General features: G+C 37.5%; 1 protein-coding gene across 4 annotated transcripts in view; it reads left to right on the forward strand.

Annotated features, from left to right (window-relative positions):
- gdpd5b (glycerophosphodiester phosphodiesterase domain containing 5b) overlaps window positions 1–21,099 on the forward strand; it is a 59,544-nt gene that overhangs the window by 24,728 nt on the left and 13,717 nt on the right. For all 4 annotated transcript variants that reach the window (XR_014628795.1, XR_014628796.1, XM_084419529.1 and 1 more), the window contains exons 3-8: window positions 9,908–10,011; window positions 13,693–13,786; window positions 13,998–14,057; window positions 14,321–14,419; window positions 18,092–18,185; window positions 19,584–19,729. Coding sequence is in view for 2 of the 4 variants with exons in the window: in XM_084419529.1 (XP_084275655.1) it covers window positions 9,908–10,011; window positions 13,693–13,786; window positions 13,998–14,057; window positions 14,321–14,419; window positions 18,092–18,185; window positions 19,584–19,729 (597 nt within the window). In the remaining 2 variants the exon portion in view is untranslated. The remainder of the gene's footprint in view (window positions 1–9,907; window positions 10,012–13,692; window positions 13,787–13,997; window positions 14,058–14,320; window positions 14,420–18,091; window positions 18,186–19,583; window positions 19,730–21,099) is intronic.

A 21,099-nucleotide genomic window follows, 5' to 3' on the forward strand; every position in this document is an offset into this window, starting at 1 on the left:
TTTTTTTAAGCAAGCAAATAAAATATCCAAAACTCCCTGGAGGTGCATTTATTAAATGTTTGCTTTCCTTCAGAGAGAGTTTTGCCTTTGAGCATTACTGTTTTCAGTTGTGTACTCAGTAAAGGTCCCTGTGGGAGAAGAGAGTTGGGACACAATTGCTTGTCAGAGAATCGGGCTGTAAGATGAGACGGGAGCAAAAGGAGAAGACTTTGTGTTGAAAATCAGTGACACAGATTTTTGACCGGTCATGTTGCTGAGAGAAGCAGGAGAGATGGTTGTCAGAGAAACCAAGATAAAGTTGGAATCTTATCAGTACAGATGCATGTTAATAGTGAAAGGAGGAGCATCACATGGCACCAGGGAATCTAAATTTGTCTAAGGAATCTGTCTGAGAGTAAGTTTGATAATCATTGTAAAAAATGTACTGTAAACCACCACACTGCTGTATACATATACTGTAAAATTACAGTAGACATAATGTATAATTTGTTATTGGTCCTTATATTATAGACATGACTGATTCATCAAATAATGCAGGACAAACTCCAGTGGATCTGACTTTAAAAATTTTGATAATAAAACTGGTGAATGAATCCCATAGACTTACAATGAAGTACTTGAGACCTGTTATATATACACTACCGTTCAAGCATTTTAGATCGTTAAGATTTTTTTAAAAGAAGTCTCTTCTGGCTGCGTTTATTTGATCCAAAAATACAGCAATTTTAATGCATCCTTGCTGAAAAGTATTTTACAATATTGCTGTTTTTGCTGTATTTTGGATCAAATAAATGCAGCCTTGGTGAGCAGAAGATACTTATTATATATATATTAATATTATTTTATAAATAATATTATATATTATTATATAATGAAATAATGTTTTCGTTTATATTTGCTTTTTTTGTTTTGGGAAATGTACTTTGGTAATATATTTGTGGTATATCAAAGTGTAATACTATTTCCATCCAAAAACATTGCCTTACCACCTTCATGGTAGGGCCATGAGTTTGCTTTTTTGGATTCAGAACATAATGTGGGAACCAGATGAAGATGTGCATCGCATATCTCCTATCAGTGTGCAGTTGGATCAATGCCTAATACAATAAAATGAGCGAAAAGGGAGCAGATATACATTTCCATTTTAATTCCACAAAAGGAGACTAAGCCATTGCCCTGGTTTCCTGTTGTTCTCTGGCTCTCAGATGCTTGTACTGTGCTGTCAGCAGTTTCGGCTCAGTCTTGACTGTCCATAGCGGGAGGCCTGACCCTGTCCACAGAAACAGCCAGTTCAGCTGTCTGTAAGTGAGAGAGACAGATAGAATGGTGTCAGTTCTCAATGAATGCAGCTAATGTCGGTTCCTGTCACTTTTAAATGAAACAGGATATGATATTTTACTCATACACAACAATTTGACCTTTGTCCCATCTTGCCACAGTTGACCGCTTCAGAGCCCAGCTCTCATCCTCATATGACACACTAAACTCTTGGGGTGTGAGGTCTGGGATTATACAAAGCGCATCCATATTTCATGATTCCAGACTCAAATCTGTGGAATCACTGGAGCGGTGAGATTCCATGTGGCATTTCAAACTCAATACAAAAGCTTTGTGATTTAACCCCAGAACAGCATGGCATACAGGGATCTAATACGTATAATATGTTCTGTTTAATTATTCTACTGTATATGAAGCCTGTATTTGTGTCTGGGTAGTGTGAGTTTGACAGAGAAATGTGTGATTGTCTCCTGTTTAAGCTGTAAGCTGTGCTCCACTGAAAAGAGATCCCTCCTCAGTAATAATTGAGAGTTTTTCCATTTACGCATCCCAACACAAAGGACACATGAATAGAAGTGTCCTTTTCTCCCATGGGCCCCTGGTCTGTACAAGCCAATATACACAATAACAGCAGCGACCGGCATGTAGTGAATCAACTGTGATCAGTTACATACACTACCATTCAAAAGTGTAGGATTTGTACAGTATTTTTTTTTTTAACAGTTCCTCTTATGCTCACCAAGGCTGGATTTATATGATCAAAGATACAGTAAAAAAAAAAAGAAGTAATTGTGAAATATTATTCCAATGTAAAATAGCTGTTTTCTGTTTTAATATATTTTAAATTGTAATATATTCCTGATACCAAAGCTGAATTTTCAGCATCATTACGCCAGCCTGCTTTCATCCTCTCAGATTTGCTGCCAAAACCTCTCAGGATCTACCCACTCCACACAGTTCCCCTCTTTTTTAATCTGAGAGAGGTTGACAGCTCTAACATTAGTGATTGACAGTAAAGATTAACTCGCAATGTGTGGTATACATGTGTCAATGACACGACAGACAGCTAGTTGTTTACTTTGCTTTCATTCATACAGCACTCATCAACTGAAATGTCACTGGTTATATAATATATTTGTCAGTGTCTTTCATAACAAATTTGGCTTTATGCTAACCATATTTAACTATATTTAGGGGGAGGTGGGGTGAAATATCCCTTTCAACATCTTTTTAAATGGAGTTCAAATACCTTTTGGTCTGGTGAAAACACTTTAGTATAAACATTCTCCTTTTCCAGTCAGTACTGAGGGCAGGGTGTCACCATAGGCATGATACACAGTGATAGACTGTGACTCCAGTCTACAGCAGGTTCAGAACCGCCACCAAAAATCTGTGTTTTCCCTCAGGGTGAAGACTGTCATTTCCAGTGGATTGGAAGAAACCCACAGACCTGTACATGCATCTTCAGACCGCATCAGCAACAAACTGAGGCTCTTAAACTCTTGCCATCCCTCAGGAATACAGATTATATTTGTGATTGCTTTCTGTTCCCCAGACGCTGTTTTGCACGTAGTAATCCGTTTCACTGCAATGTTCTTGGATTCACATGTAGGAAGACTTTGCTTTCAGATTCTCTCCACTCTTCTGCCAGTGCTGTTGCTGTCATTCAGGGCTCACGTTTACAGAAGAGAGCAGCATTTTTAAATGGCATTGATGAATTGATCTATGTGTGTATTCTAGTGCCAGCATTTCCTACAAGGTGACCTACAATGCATGGTCTTGTCAGATTTAATCTTTCCGGTCCATCAACATGGAGATTATTAGGTTACGGTTATATTTTTCATTGGAGAAGAGAGAAAGATATTAAAGGGATAGTTCTAAATTCTGTTCTTTTGGATTCCATTGACTATCATTGTATGAAAAAAACAAAACAAAACACATTTTCCCCAATGACATCTTCAATCTGCTCATGTTCCTCGGGAGCTTTTCAATGGGTTGGTGACTAATTGATGACAGAATTAAAATGTTTGGGTTAACTATGGATTTGAAGTATGGATTTACAAAGATCTTGGCTATTCAGTGCTTTTAAATCGAGATTTATGTAGCTTCATCTGACCTTTAGTTCTTTGATGAAGATGTTTTTCCATGTTTGAAGTACATATTCCGTTTTGTTCCTTTTGCACATTTGAAAAGGCAGCTTATGAAAGCACTCTTTGTGGCAGCCACCACAACATTACACATTATTGACCCACAGTGATTTTTACATAACAATAAACATCAATGGAAACTCTTTGAATAGAAATAAGCAGAGTGTAATTTCAAGTGGAAATTAGTCGGGATCACAGCATTTACATTTAGACATCTAGCATGTCTGACTGTAACCTTCAGGCAGACACTGTCGAGCTGTAGTGAAACTACTTTCAGGACCAAAAATACCCTTATGTAAATGCCAACACTATAGTGAGAATTTACATAGCTCCTTTTCCACTACTGCTGGACTAGAAATGATCCAACTAACCTAGTAGTGCTATATTGAATCCATGTGGTTTTGTAAAGTCATTTTGCATAGTCTTTGTTATACTGACACTTTTAATTCCATCTGATCTCAATTTTACCTCCAGTGACATTTCTTTTCAGTTGTCTAGTCTGGTTTTTGAGACCCGTATTTGAAAGGTGCTTCTGTACACCAGTAAAATAACCACTCTATGAATAGAACGCATATCTTTTCTTTGAACGGTTCTGTTAATGGATTGTGTGACATCTGTTCCAGAATGGGTCAGTCTGTAAAAAAGGGACTTGATTTTGCACCTCACTCACCGATGAGACTCACAGCTGAGGGACTGTTATGAAAGGACGTTGTTCCGCTGCTCCCCCTACCTTTTCTCTCTCCGCTCATTTCCACCCACTGCCTCTCCTTTACTCTCTCACATCGGGCAGCTGGCCTCCCCGTGTTCTTTGCCCTTTGCCTACAGTGAGGAAAATAAGTATTTGAACACCTGTCTATCAGCTAGAATTCTGACCCTCAAAGACCTGTTAGTCTGCCTTTAACATGTCCACCTCCACTCCATTTATTATCCTAAATTAGATGCACCTGTTTGAGGTCGTTAGCTGCATAAAGACACCTGTCCACCCCATACAATCAGTAAGAATCCAACTACTAACAAGGCCAAGACCAAAGAGCTGTCCAAAGACACTAGAGACAAAATTGTACACCTCCACAAGGCTGGAAAGGGCTACGGGGAAATTGCCAAGCAGCTCCACTGTTGGAGCAATCATTAGAAAATGGAAGAAGCTAAACATGACTGTCAATCTCCCTCGGACTGGGGCTCCATGCAAGATCTCACCTCGTGGGGTCTCAATGATCCTAAGAAAGGTGAGAAATCAGCCCAGAACTACACGGGAGGAGCTGGTCAATGACCTGAAAAGAGCTGGGACCACCGTTTCCAAGGTTACTGTTGGTAATACACTAAGACGTCATGGTTTGAAATCATGCATGGCACGGAAGGTTCCCCTGCTTAAACCAGCACATGCCAAGGCCCGTCTTAAGTTTGCCAATGACCATTTGGATGATCCAGAGGAGTCATGGGAGAAAGTCATGTGGTCAGATGAGACCAAAATAGAACTTTTTGGTCATAATTCCACTAAACGTGTTTGGAGGAAGAAGAATGATGAGTACCATCCCAAGAACACCATCCCTACTGTGAAGCATGGGGGTGGTAGCATCATGCTTTGGGGGTGTTTTTCTGCACATGGGACAGGGCGACTGCACTGTATTAAGGAGAGGATGACCGGGGCCATGTATTGCGAGATTTTGGGGAACAACCTCCTTCCCTCAGTTAGAACATTGAAGATGGGTCGAGGCTGGGTCTTCCAACATGACAATGACCCGAAGCACACAGCCAGGATAACCAAGGAGTGGCTCTGTAAGAAGCATATCAAGGTTCTGGCGTGGCCTAGCCAGTCTCCAGACCTAAACCCAATAGAGAATCTTTGGAGGGAGCTCAAACTCTGTGTTTCTCAGCGACAGCCCAGAAACCTGACTGATCTAGAGAAGATCTGTGTGGAGGAGTGGGCCAAAATCCCTCCTGCAGTGTGTGCAAACCTGGTGAAAAACTACAGGAAACGTTTGACCTCTGTAATTGCAAACAAAGGCTACTGTACCAAATATTAACATTGATTTTCTCAGGTGTTCAAATACTTATTTGCAGCTGTATCATACAAATAAATAGTTAAAAAATCATACATTGTGATTTCTGGATTTTTTTTTTTAGATTATGTCTCTCACAGTGGACATGCACCTACGATGACAATTTCAGACCCCTCCATAATTTCTAAGTGGGAGAACTTGCAAAATAGCAGGGTGTTCAAATACTTATTTTCCTCACTGTATATGTGGACTAGATATTTAGCAGTCAGTCTACAGTTGGCAGATGTGTGTGGTAAATACTATATGAATAAATAATATGATTATGGGGCATCAGAGTTAAAGCACTCCAAGGAAAAGCTGTTTTTTGTTGTTGTTTTTTGCTGTTTGTGTGCCTCTATCTGTCATGTTTTTGGGCAGTGGTTCAGCTCGTTTCTTTGCTCAGGAAATGCTAAAGAAGCTAATTTTCATAATTGCAGCCAGTGCTTGGCAGATCTTAGTTTGAGATATTGTTATTATGCCCATATTTCAGCATCAGATAAGCCTGTTTAACTTAATGAAGATAATTAAGGGCAACCACTGTAACCATGCCATTTCACCCCACCTTAACCAATTAGCGATAGTCCAAGCCGTTTACATTACAGCATTAAAACTAATGTGCCATGCAAAGCTTTGCTGGGATCGGTTTGAAGGGAATTGTTACTTTGATTTTACCTTTAGATTTGTTCATAGAAGTGTTTCTGTGCCCATAGGCGTCGATTTCGGTGGGGATTTCGTCATGAGTCATTTTGTACCCACCACTGTTAACTTAACGTCCATAATAATTGGACTTTGGGTTAGATTTTTTGACAGTTTTCAGTGGTTATGAGGAGCAATATGAGAGAGAAATTTGGTGATTGTTGTTTCGGTACATTAAACCACGTAAAGCTTTTTCACGTTAGGACTTATATATATATAAAGCCCATGAGAACCGTAGGGAGTCAACCCACAGCCGCTCTGCTGCCCAGCTGAAAATGTGAAGCAGAAACGCTTAATGTCAGATAACGTCCATAATAATTGGACTTTGGGTTAGATTTTTTGAGTTTTCAGTGGTTATGAGGAGCAATATGAGAGAGCAATTTGTGGATCATTGATCGCTGTTTAGATACATTAAACCACGTTCAGCTTTTTTCCTTACAATAGGCTCTAATGAAGCAGAAACGCTTAATGTCAGATAACGTCCATAATAATTGGACTTTTGGTTTGGTTTTTTGACCGTTTTCAGTGGTTATGAGGAGCAGTGTGAGAGAGAAATTTGGTAATCATTGTTTAGGTACATTAAACCACATCATGTCATATTGTCAACTTATGAAGCAGAATAGTGGGTCATAGTCTAATGCTTTTTGAAAACTTAAGGCTTTCTTCTTCATAAAACGAGTCGGACATCATCACATTTTTGTATACATTTTTATTTATTTACATTAGTAAGCTACAGGACATCGTCTTTCAAAACATGACCTGCGCGAAAGAGAAAAAAAAAGAAATGAATGCGTCATTGTACCCAGCACTTCTGAAAATGCACTTCCGAATGCGTCTCTGTCCCCAGCGCATTTCAAACCGACGCACGCCCATGTCTGTGCCTGACATAACTCTGTGATTTGTAACAATAAGACATTTAAAGTCTAGACAGTTGACTTGCACAATACAAATTCAACACTCCCCTCAGGAAATAGTGGAGAAAAAAAAGTGAGTTTACTTTGGTACTAAGTAGTGAAGTGGCGCTGCCATCTCAGATCAGCGGGACAGAATCAAACTTTGAGGCTTAATGATAAGATGATATTCTCGTTTAGAGGAAACACAGTTTGCTCTGAATCCCTTCTGTCGAGTTGTCTCCTGGTTGTTGCTTATTGACCCTGATGATGTCATGGCAATCTGCTACAACCTCTACAGTGCCAAAAACACAGCTGAGTTTATCAATTCATATGCTGAACTATCTTCATCTTAAGATTGTGTGTTCAAGGTTATGAGGGATGAGTCATTCAGGCCATGAATAAATCCCTTACTTAAACTATTAAACTTGGCGCAAAACTTGTCCCACAAGGCCACAACGAATGATATCAAATTATGCAGCGTGTTTTCGAAGTGATCTGATCACTGATTATGATCTGACTTAATAATGCTAAATCTTTTGCTTAAAAAACATGACAGGCTGTCTGAATGCGCCAAATCAATAGCACACCATAAAACAGGTCAAATGTCAAATGTGGTTTTGTTTTTCCAAATGATTTTTCCATCGAGTTTAAAAATGACACCAGACTGAGAACAAAAGAAATGTTTAACACTGACATGGGATGTGGGTGGATGCAGGGTGTTGCTATATGGTGAATAAATCCCTAACTTAAACTTTCCCACAACGAATGATTCTTCAAATTATGCAGCATGTTCAGGAGAAATGGGCTTTTGGTTTTCGAAGTGATCTGACTTAATAATAAATCTTATGCTTAAAAAACATGGTAGTATTGTATATTTAATTGTGCATGCTCATTTTCCCCTTTCTCATATGTAAATTACCTTTGCTGTCATTGAATGCTCACTCAAAGTTAATCTTTAAAAACAACATTTCATATTTAGCTAATAAAAATGAATATGATTTTTTTATACTGTATATTATAATGTTAAACCGTATAGCAACACCATGCATCCACCCACATCCCATGTCAGTGTTAAACATTACTGTTGCTCTCAGTCTGGTGTCATTTTTAAATTCGATGGAAAAATCATTTGGAAAAACAAAACCACATTTGACATTTGACCTGTTTTATGGTGTGCTATTGATTTGGCGCATTCAGACAGCCTGTGATGTTGGTGTGAGATCTCAGGTTTAGCAGAATTTATTTGTGTGAATTATTTTTCTGCTTAGAAACTACCCATAATCCTCTTTATCCATCTATATTTAGGTGTTTTTGGATGATGGAGCTTAGGAATTAATACGCGCTTTCTAACTGCTTTTTGTCAAAACTGTTTTATCGCTCTGCTCCCTCATGGCAGACTATATTTTCATTCTTTGTGTAGTGACGAGGAAGAAGATTGACAGTATGAGTAGTTTGTGTCCCCGCTATTTTTTTTATTGAAGTAAGTGCTGTCATTCTGCATTGTCTTTATTTTGCAATGAGAACAGAGTGAATTTCTTTATGTAACCATGTTTTATGTTATTTTATTTTTCACTTTTATTTCATTTAAAAAATTAATTTTATTTGACCATGCTGTTCTAAAAAAATCAGGTTTTCATTATACTGGGTGGTTTATACCTGTACTTTTGTCTCCTTTCAGTTCATAATGTGAAGGAATTAGAAGTTGTCTGCCATATACAGAACTGACACTAAATCACCAGGGTGGATTAAAGAGGAAAACCATTAAGGAAAATTACTCGGATTTGAAAATTATAGTAACGTTAGTCCACTCGAACATTAAAAGCATTTTTTATGTCTAAATAAATGAATGTTTTTATTGTTTTTCATGGTTTATGTAATTGCACACTAGCCATATAATTAATCCACAAACCCAATTTTCTTGTGTGCTGTAGACAACGCACTACTCTGTGAGCCAAATAAATGATGATATTTTTAGCTTCGGACTTTATTCACAGTACATTGGTTATTGTTAAGAGGTTGGCTGAGCCAGGGGTGTATGTGAAAAAAAAGAAAAAAAAAAGTGTGGGAAGTGCTGGTGATATGCTGAAAATTAAACTCTGTCTCAAAGAAAGTGCTGTTGAATAGGCTACTTGTTTGTATATGTTTGAGAAATGCTAATATAAAATGCTAAATACCAATTCAATCCACTGGAAGATGTAAACTGGAGAAGAAATACCAGAGTGGCTAACATGGTACTAAAAGAGCTTACCAAATCAATGATATTTTCATTTCAGTCCATAATTTATCTATAATAAAACAAATCATTATAGGATATTTAACAAGGCACTTCCAGTTTTTAAATAAACATTGATGCGAAGACCAGCGGAGTAAAGTATGGGGAAATTTATATTTAATTATTGCAGATTTTGCAATAAATGTAGTGTTTGCGTTTTGATGCATCTCTTGATGTCTTAGAAAGTGAGCTGAATTCAGCCAACAAGAAGGCCCTCTGTTGTACCCTGCTGAGAGCAGAACTAATGTTTTAATAATGAATCTGTGATGAAGGCAGTTCTCACTATTGAACCAGCTCTATTCAGATTAATTGAGTTTCATATGAGTATGCAGTCATGTCCTGAGGCATTATGAGAGCTCCATATTAAATTTCACTAAATTTTTAAATAGTGTTGACAGTATTTAGAAAATTTGTTCTCCTTCAAGGTCTCGAGATTATCTTTTGGCACAGTTTCTCACAGTGACTGTATTGTTGCATGCTGATACCAACCTGTTTAATAATACTTGTTGATCGACACAAGTTATGGAACAGATTTATTTTAAAATCTTATTTTTTTTTTGTGTGTGTGTTTTTCTGTTCCAGTGGGAGTGTTTATGGACCTTCATTCTCTTCTGCACTTTCTCCTTGTTACTGGTGTGGTTTTACTTCTGGTGGGAGGCCCACAATGACTACAGCGAGTTTAACTGGTGAGTAGGCCTTTTAAAATCATACACTTTCATCAACGATCCCACAATCTCTATTTCTCTGCACAGATACATCTAAGAAACTCATGAGCTTTCCCGAAACAAATTTGGTATAATCCTACGCTTAAAGTAATCCAGAGATCATGGACAAGGCTCTGATGGAACAGATTGCAACTTTAATAGATAGGCTGGACTGTTTTTGGCTAGGATTTAGAATGGAATTGCTGATTGTACATACTGTGCAGTATATACAAATTCTACTTTTAGTATTTAAAACAGCATGCGTTATGCAGTGAATTAGAGTAGTATGCTACATTGCATTGCATACTGGTTTCATATTTAAATCCAGCTAATTATCATGTTGAATAAAAAAAGTTATTTTGTATTTTTAATGCAAGGTTGTATAAACAAAATGTGTTAGCTTTTGTCAGTCCAATTAATCATTGAGTCAAGAAACTTATGCTGATAATCGAGGCTGCTATTATTTCCAGTTAATTTGTCAAACATTAAACGGAATTGACACAGACGCTATCTATCTATCTCTATCTATCTATCTATCTATCTATCTATCTATCTATCTATCTATCTATCTATCTATCTATCTATCTATCTATCTATCTATCTATCTATCTATCTATCTATCTATCTCTATCTATCTATCTATCTATCTATCTATCTATCTATCTATCTATCTGTCACATAAATTGGTTGTCTGGGAGGGTAATGGTTTGTAAAAGTTAAAAAATGTTAACATAAGATATCTCTTTAAAAAAATAAATAAACATATTTAAATCTTTTTAAAATTGACTTTTGCAAATAACCTTTGTTAAATTTATAGAAGTATTTGTTAATATTAATGGACCAGAGCTTAAATAGTTTTATTTTTTAACTAACAACTAAAAAAAGATTTATAAATACTAACCAATATATATATAAATTTTAAATGGGCTTTTTTTATGAGAAGTTTTTATTTCTATGATGCATTTATTGGAGAGAATAATCCTGTCAGACGCACCACTGCTGTGAACGCGCGTTCACGTAAACACAATTTAAACAATGTATTATTCAATACATTACTTCTATATAATTATATATTAAGTTGCTCAATCAAGTGGTAAAATATTTAACCATGTACTTATATTAAAATCTTTTGTATTTAAATTTTAATACAATAAATCTTGCATGTCACAAAGAACTTGTTTTTCCACCTCCACGAATAAGACGAGTGTTGTTCATTATGTCGCCTTGTTGAGGTAAATTGTAGTTTTCCTTGCTTTAACTCAGTCTTAAAGTGAAAAATGTAGTAATTAATTAAATAAATTTATGGTGAGATTACTACATTTTATTTAATTAATCGCACTTATGGTGAAATTACTACATTTTCAGGTCAATCGGTGTTCATTTTGACCACGAAACATGCGCTGTCACTTTAATTCAGCGTTTGCAGCACAGCAGAAATAGACTCGGTGCAGAAACGATCTCTGCACTGCTGTATACGCACCGCAACTGGAACAGATCGATCATCGACGGACTGCATCCTCGTGCAGTGTGAAAGCTCTGTTAACATGGGTACGGAAAAAAAATACTTACCGCAAACGAAATATATGTGAAACGGGCGTTAGACTTGGAGCAGGAGAGCTACTCCGGCTGCTACTCGCAGTAGAGCGAGTGTTGCCATCTTCAGTTCAGCGACACATTTCCAGCCGCGCGCTCTCTGTCCGCTAGTGCTCAACTGTATGTGACGCAAGTGTTTGTTTGTGTGTGAGTGTGCGCACTCATTGGGATAATTGTAAACACAGACAGAAAAGACATGCCATCGTGGAAATAAGATAAATAACATATTACTTAAGGGCCATTTAGTTTTTTTTTTTAATAAAATAACAAATTGTAATCTGTCGCTATAAAGAAAATCAAATCAAATTTACTTGACCTCCAAGGGGGGCGGGGGGAGCCGTTAGGAGGGCGGGGCGCCCCCCTTATATAATGGTAGGGGAAACACTGAATGCCATATGCACAAACAAATAACAAGACAACAGAAGACACAGATGTAAACTGCAGCTACATATAGCATATTATTACTATTGGACAGTATTGGTTATATAAAACAAGTGAGGGGGCAGTTGCATTTTGATCAAGCTGTAGGCGTACCAATGAAGATTGACAGACACCTATATATAAAGCATTACAGTAATCGAGGTGTGACGAAACAATACTACATAATCTTCCATTTCCCAGGAGCCACATACTCCGTAAAACGGGTTGAGGACATTAAAAACAACGTGACGGTAAAAGCCATTGTTTGCTTTTTTCCTCAAGGTCGTTTTCTCCTGATCCTCCTGATCTCCTTTTTAATTCTGTTTTCTTTTCCTTTTCAATGTCACTTCTCTCCTTCTTTGTGGCCTCCACCTCCTCCCACACGGTCTCATGGGAGGTACATTGTCCTTGATTTTACTGTAGAGGACAAAAGGGGTTGATTCACAGCAAACTCCAGTTAATGCCCAGAGGGACCGTGCAAGCATGTAGAATCTGTGATCAGGCAGGAGAGGCATCAAACCCTCAATCTGGCTCCGCCCTCAAAGCTGTAGTTTAGCCTGTCAGTTCAGAAGGGTGATCTATGACATGCCCACCCCTTTTCCATTCTGATTCTAGGCTCAGATAAACATACTAACATATTGCTGTTGCTGCAGTATATACCATGTCAGTAAGATTTTTTTATGTTTTTGAAAGAAGTCTCTCATGCTCTCCCAGGCTACATTTGAATACAGTAAAAACAGTAATATTGTGGAAATATTATTACAATTTAAAACGGCTGTTTTCTAATGTCATTGATTCCTGTGATGGCAAAGCTCATTTTTTGCAGACAGTCTTCATTCCTTTAGAAATCATTCTAACACTCAAGAAACATTTCTTATATTATATTAAACATTATGTTGAAAACATTCATTTAACATTCTTTTAAAGGTGCTTTCACGCCATGTACAAAGCCTTCATGTGCTTGTTGTACATGACATTTTCTGAGAGCTATGACTTGTACCCCGTGGCCACTGTACCACCTGACCACTGCAGATTTAAAGTGTGTTCGACTTGAAGCTGCACTGACTGATCGGTGAATGACATCAAAGTACCGCGAGAGTGTTTCGAAAGCGTACTGAGCGGTTATTACGACATGGCGTGAACGCAGTGTAACGTTATACGACTCTCTGATTTAAAAATAGCATAAAGATGTCTACAGCATACTACAGTTTGAAGCATATTGTGGAATAATATGCACTTTTTCAGGATATAAAGGATACACACATCGAGTAAACGTAGGCCGGTATTCAATTCTGATTAAAGCCGTTGTGCCTAGATGTTGAAGAAAGCTAATACTGACCCTGATACTGTGCCTCATGGTCTCATATGCTTTATCTCCCTTTGTGTCAAAGATACGCACAAGGCAGATGATGCTTTTTGTAAAACAGATGCTTCTCTGATTCACCTCTTTGGTAAAAGTATACTTATATAATCCAGAGCTCTCATGAGAGCGAGCAAGAGAAATGTGGAGCCTGTCAAAAGATTAGTAGCTTCTATTTGTTTTTCAGGGGCTTGGTTATTTGGTTAGGTCTGAACATTATGGAGGACACCCACGAATTCTAATGCTGAATAATCAACTTCTAACAGTTTTCCGGTATTGTGCTCCCACAGGTTTTTATATAACCGTTCAGGGGAGTGGAGCGATGGAACCATTCCCATATTGGCCACAACGGCAGCTGGCTTCACCTATATTGCATTTTTAATGGTGAGTTGTAACTGCTCTGTAGCACTGATACGGCACTGTGGGTTTGCATACCAAAACCTCTCCAGAACCACTAACACTTTAAATATCTCTCTCACACGTGTACATGTCACCATTCAGCATTATTTTAGCTTGTTTTAGTTCTCACTTTATCTGAACAGTTGCTGTCACCCGGTTTTTCGTTAAACTTAATATTTGTCCTTTTTTGGTCCAGATTTTAGCCCTGTGTCATGTAGCTGTCGGACAGCAGTTAAACCTTCACTGGCTCCACAAGGTACCTGTCAACCATTGAAATGTTTTTCCCCAGAATAGAAATAGAAAACCTAGTCTGTTTATGTGAGACAAACAAAATTAACCTTGACACAGTGTCACAAACAGCTTATGCCCTGAGGCTTTCTGGCCACATTGAGATAGTATAAGTTGTTTTTCCTGTTTGTTTATGAACAGAGAAGGAAGCATAGTTTGGTTTGCTGGGAATAAATGAAGTAGAATTGTGTAATATGACTTTTAACTGAATTAACTGTTTCTTCTCACTAGATTGGTGTGACAGTCGCTTTGCTCGCTACAATAATTGGCGTGATATCTGTCACTCAGATGTGGGGAGAGGAATGGGATGTAGTTTGGATTTCTCTTCAGGTATGTTCTTTTAGAAATCTGATCTCCAGGTTTCAAATAGTCCTGAAAAGCCTGGTAAAAATGTCAGGGACGTTTCTATGTGCGTTTTTCTAGTTAGACTACCCTTCAAAAGTGTGGGGTCAGTACGATTTTTTGTTGTTGATAACACTTTTATTCAGCAAGGTTGCATTAAATTGATCAAAAGTGACATATGTAATGTTACAAAAGATTTATCATTCAAATAAATGCTGTTCATTTGTGCAATCTATTCATAAAAAATAAAAAAATTCCTGAAAAAAGTATCACTGTTTTCACAAAAATATTAAACATCTCAACTGTTTTCAACATTGATAATAATAAGAAATGCTTCTTGAGCAGCAAAGTATCATTTTAAAATGATTTCTGAAGAATTATGTGACACTGAAGACTGAAGTAATGATGCTGAAAATTCAGCTTTGCCATCACAGGCAATAATATTTCACAGTATTACTGTTTTTTTGCTGTACCTTTGATTAAATAAATGCAGCTTTGGTGAGTGTAAGAGATTTCTTTCAAAAACATTAAAACATCTTACAGACCCCAAACCTTTGAACGATAGTGTATGCTTCAGGCTAGAAGTTTGTCTCGAGTGTGCTATCTCTCTCTGTAAAATTATTTTTCTACAGACACTTTAAAGGCTTAGTTCACCCAAAAATTAAAACGATGTCATTATTTACTCACCCTCATGTCGTTGCAAACTTGTAAGACTTTCGTTTATCTTTGGAACACAAATGAAGATATTTTGGATGAAATCTGAGAGCTTTCTGTCCCTCCATAGACAGCAACGAAACTACCACTTTTTCTGACGCTTCAAAAAGTTACATACAACTAAAACTAATCCATATGAATTGAGTGGTTTAGTCCAACATTTTCTGTAGAGACACGATCGCTTTATATGATGAACAGATTGAATTTAGTTAGTTTAGTTTGTTCTTGCTGAAGCTCAAACAGGATGCTTAACACAAGAATGAACCTCATTGGTTCTTGCTGAAGCTCAAACATGATGCGTAACACACAAGAATGAACCTCATTGGTTCTTGCTGAAGCTCAAAACATGATGCGTAACACAAGAATGAACCTCATTGGTTCTTGCTGAAGCTCAAACATGATGCGTAACACACAAGAATGAACCTCATTGGTTCTTGCTGAAGCTCAAACATGATGCGTAACACACAAGAATGAACCTCATTGGTTCTTGCTGAAGCTCAAAACATGATGCGTAACACAAGAATGAACCTCATTGGTTCTTGCTGAAGCTCAAACATGATGCGTAACACACAAGAATGAACCTCATTGGTTCTTGCTGAAGCTCAAACATGATGCGTAACACACAAGAATGAACCTCATTGGTTCTTGCTGAAGCTCAAACAGGATGCGTAACACAAGAATGAACCTCATTGGTTCTTGCTGAAGCTCAAACAGGATGCGTAACACAAGAATGAACCTCATTGGTTCTTGCTGAAGCTCAAACAGGATGCGTAACACAAGAATGAACCTCATTGGTTCTTGCTGAAGCTCAAACAGGATGCGTAACACAAGAATGAACCTCATTGGTTCTTGCTGAAGCTCAAACAGGATGCGTAACACAAGAATGAACCTCATTGGTTCTTGCTGAAGCTCAAACAGGATGCGTAACACAAGAATGAACCTCATTGGTTCTTGCTGAAGCTCAAACATGATGGGTAACACACAAGAATGAACCTCATTGGTTCTTGCTGAAGCTCAAACATGATGCGTAACACACAAGAATGAACCTCATTGGTTCTTGCTGAAGCTCAAAACATGATGCGTAACACAAGAATGAACCTCATTGGTTCTTGCTGAAGCTCAAACATGATGCGTAACACAAGAATGAACCTCATTGGTTCTTGCTGAAGCTCAAACATGATGCGTAACACACAAGAATGAACCTCATTGGTTCTTGCTGAAGCTCAAACATGATGCGTAACACACAAGAATGAACCTCATTGGTTCTTGCTGAAGCTCAAACATGATGCGTAACACACAAGAATGAACCTCATTGGTTCTTGCTGAAGCTCAAACAGGATGCGTAACACAAGAATGAACCTCATTGGTTCTTGCTGAAGCTCAAACAGGATGCGTACCACAAGAATGAACCTCATTGGTTCTTGCTGAAGCTCAAACATGATGCGTAACACAAGAATGAACCTCATTGGTTCTTGCTGAAGCTCAAACATGATGGGTAACACACAAGAATGAACCTCATTGGTTCTTGCTGAAGCTCAAACATGATGCGTAACACACAAGAATGAACCTCATTGGTTCTTGCTGAAGCTCAAAACATGATGCGTAACACACAAGAATGAACCTCATTGGTTCTTGCTGAAGCTCAAACATGATGCGTAACACACAAGAATGAACCTCATTGGTTCTTGCTGAAGCTCAAACATGATGCGTAACACACAAGAATGAACCTCATTGGTTCTTGCTGAAGCTCAAAACATGATGCGTAACACAAGAATGAACCTCATTGGTTCTTGCTGAAGCTCAAACATGATGCGTAACACAAGAATGAACCTCATTGGTTCTTGCTGAAGCTCAAACATGATGCGTAACACAAGAATGAACCTCATTGGTTCTTGCTGAAGCTCAAACATGATGGGTAACACACAAGAATGAACCTCATTGGTTCTTGCTGAAGCTCAAACATGATGCGTAACACACAAGAATGAACCTCATTGGTTCTTGCTGAAGCTCAAAACATGATGGGTAACACACAAGAATGAACCTCATTGGTTCTTGCTGAAGCTCAAACATGATGCGTAACACACAAGAATGAACCTCATTGGTTCTTGCTGAAGCTCAAACATGATGCGTAACACACAAGAATGAACCTCATTGGTTCTTGCTGAAGCTCAAACATGATGCGTAACACACAAGAATGAACCTCATTGGTTCTTGCTGAAGCTCAAACATGATGCGTAACACACAAGAATGAACCTCATTGGTTCTTGCTGAAGCTCAAACATGATGCGTAACACACAAGAATGAACCTCATTGGTTCTCGAAAGTCAAGCGAACATGCTTGAGCTTCCGTTTACATTTACATTTACATTTATTCATTTAGCTGACGCTTTTATCCAAAGCGACTTACAATTGCTATATATGTCAGAGGTCGCACACCTCTGGAGCAACTAGGGGTTAAGTGTCTTGCTCAGGGACACATTGGTGTCTCACAGTGGATTCGAACCCGGGTCTCTCACACCAAAGGCATGTGTCTTATCCATTGCGCCACCACCACCCCGTTTACCACCACCCCGTTTACCACAACTGATGTGTGAGTTGGTGAATGTTTATGTGAATAAAAGCCTTAATTTGGACTAAACCATTCAATTCATATGGATTCGTTTTACGATCTCTTTATGAACTTTTTGAAGCATCAAAGTGGTAGTTGCGTAGCTGTCAATTGAGGGATGGAAATCTCTCAGATTTCATTAAAATATCTTTATTTGTGTTTCAAAGATAAACATAATTACAGGTTTGGAATGACATGAGGGTGAGTAAATGATGACAAAAGTTTAACTTTTGGGTGAACTATCCATTTAAGTAAGGTTCCTCAATTTTCTAGACATTTCTCTCATTCTGTCTATGTTTGTGTATTTAGGACAAATTAATGTCTCCATTTTTGTTCAGGCTACTGGTCCCTTCCTTCAAATCGGCGCTTTAGCTGCAACTACCGCTTTGGCCTGGCTGGTGGCGGGACAGGTGGCACGAGGAGAGAAAACCAGTAAGCCGAATTCACTTCCTCACTCAAAGATCAGGCTCTCAGTTAGACATCATTATTAACCAGATGTTAATTATTAAAGCGATACACAGAGAAATCCTCCATCCCTATTGATACATTCCTGTCGTCACACAGACACACATTACTATCTCCACTAGCTCAATGCTCTAGTGTTTCATGTTACAGCATTAGGGGCGAAATTAATAAACTGCTATTGATTCTTCATTTCTGTTTACCCAAGCTCATCTGATTCAACTACGCACAGATTTAACTGGTTTGGCTCATTTAGTTAATAAGAACAAAATTTATCTTCCTTCCTCAGGGACATACAGTATACAGAGCCTTTATTAACATTTATTACACTTCATTAACATGAGCTTTATTAACAAAATGAATAGGCACTACATACACCATGAAGGTGTGTGTGTGTAACGTGTGAACACTGTGTAACTCTGGTAACACCGACTATCGCAGCAAGCCTAATGCTCACCAAAGCTGTAGTTATTAAATCCAAAATATAATAAAATTATAATTAAAATAACTGTTTTATTTGGATATATTTTAAACTGTGATTTATTCCTCAGATGCAAAGCAGAATTTTCAGCATCATTACTCATCAGTCTTCAGTGTAACATGATCCTTCAGAAATCATTCTAATATGATGATTTAGTACTCAAGGAAACATTTATTATTAGTATCAATTTTGAAACAGATGAATATATTTTTGATAAATAGAAAGTAAAAAAAACGGCTATTTTTCTTTTAGAGAAATATTTTGTAACATTATAAATGTCTTCACTGTCACTTAATTTAATGCGTCCTTGCTAAATAAAAATTATTATGAAATAGAAGACCCCAAACTTTTTAATGGAAGTGTATTTTGTCTTCATTTGTAAGATTTAGAAAACTATTCATGTGGATTAACTTCGCATGTGAATTAAAATAGCTGTGTAAGCTCAATTCCACACATCATGTGCTCATTCATAGTGCAACACAAGAATGTTATACTGTATATTCAGCATTGCTGCAAGGGAAGATATTGCACATTTTAGCCTAAACTTCTACAGTTTTCTTCTTCAGGACAGCTGCTGTCATGGCTCCTCAACTGTCAACATAAATTTACTTACAGTAGCACTAATATTAGAAAGCACATTATGTACAAGGAGACCGCACACTTTAAATGTGCTGGCTAAGCATTCAGTTACTTGTTCTGAGCTAAAAATTTCATTTAGGCATTTCCTCTTAGCTACTGCAAAGATTATGACATACCACATGTAATCACAATTCAAATTGTTTAAAAACATCTAATTTAAAGCCATTTTATTCCTAAAAAAATGCTCTTTTTTTTTTAAGCTGTACCATAGTTTTAATTTTCAGATAACTAAGTTGTTGATTCTTTAGGGTTCCAGATGATGGTTCTCCTCATCTACCTGACTGTTCTCCTCACGCTGTACTTCATTCCGCTGTCAATCACCTCACCCTGCATTATGGAGCGTGGGAGTCTCAAAGCAGCACCCGCCATCATCGGCCATCAAGGAGCTCCAATGGTAAGCTGTCAAATTGTCAACATTGTTCTGTGCACTTCCTGTCTTCCCTAGATGCTACATCAAGCTCAGGCTACATCACGGATTGCTGGAAGCAGTTTGGTCCTTGCTCTCTCTTTCTCTAGGCCTCTATCTCTTTCCTGTGTCTTTTTCCATCCCTCACTTTCCCTCTCTTTTTCTTTCTTTCTCTCTCTTCATTTATCTTTCTCATATTTCTTTTCCCTGGCTTGTCATAGCTAAATATAACTCTGGTAAGAGCCAGTGAGAATCTCTGCGTAGGCGTTGTTCAAGGTTTGGTGGTTATGAAAGGTTTTCAATACGCTTGTGTGTATCAGTGGTGTATTGTGCTCTGTAATTGCAAATGCGCTTTTTATATTCGCGGATGTTATTTTTGTTTGATAGTGGCACAGAAAAAAACATGTACACTGTTGTACATTTGTAGTGAAATGCAGTATTTGGACAGGATTAGTTTTATGAACTACTTGAAGGTATGAATGAATATAGGACATCCATTATTTAATGTACTGATTCAGCTGAAATTGGACTTTTTGTGTCTGTGTCTAGTTGTGTACGTCACTAATTATTATACAATATATGTATGTGTATATGTATGTGTGTGTGTGTGTGTGTGTGTGTGTGTGTGTATTATATTTATATATATATATATATATATATATATATATATATATTAATATTAACAAATTTATTAATTTATTATATATAATTTTAATTGTCACTAATTGAGCACCTAATCCGCATATTAGAATGATTTCTGAAGGATCATGTGACACAGAAGGAATGGCTGCTAAAGATTTAGCCTTGCCATCACATTTTTTAATATACTGTATATTAAAATAAAAAACAGTTCTTTTTTAATATTTAGATTATTTCACAATATTACTATTTTTACTGTATTTTCTTCAAATTAATACAGCCTTGGTGAGCCTAAGATACTTCTTTCATAAACATAAACATAAACTTTTTACAGGTTGTGTTTGTAACTTTCTCTGTAGATTTTTGGGGTTTGTGTGAGAAAAAAAAAGAGAGATGTTTAATTGCTCTGGATTAAAATCATCTGTGAAAAACACAAATCTACCTAATTTCCCCTCGGAAAAATTGGTCCGCTTCTGAATATGGCTACAGAAAAATAAATGAGAAATATAATTAGTAATAACATCTCAGCGTTCTTATGTGTCTTTCTAGCAGCAGTGTTATGTAAGATTTCTGCTACCTTATTAGTGAATAATTTTCTATGGAGGAACGTCAAGTAATTGTCTTCTGCCACTCCTAAGCTGTAAACACCCAAACCTGGGTTGAAAACACATCGCTGGTTTGAGATCATAGGTGTGGAACTGACCACTATGGCTTTAAAA

The sequence above is a fragment of the Rutilus rutilus genome, assembly GCF_951802725.1.
Source record: "Rutilus rutilus genome assembly, chromosome: 9".
Classification (NCBI taxonomy): domain Eukaryota; kingdom Metazoa; phylum Chordata; class Actinopteri; order Cypriniformes; family Leuciscidae; genus Rutilus; species Rutilus rutilus.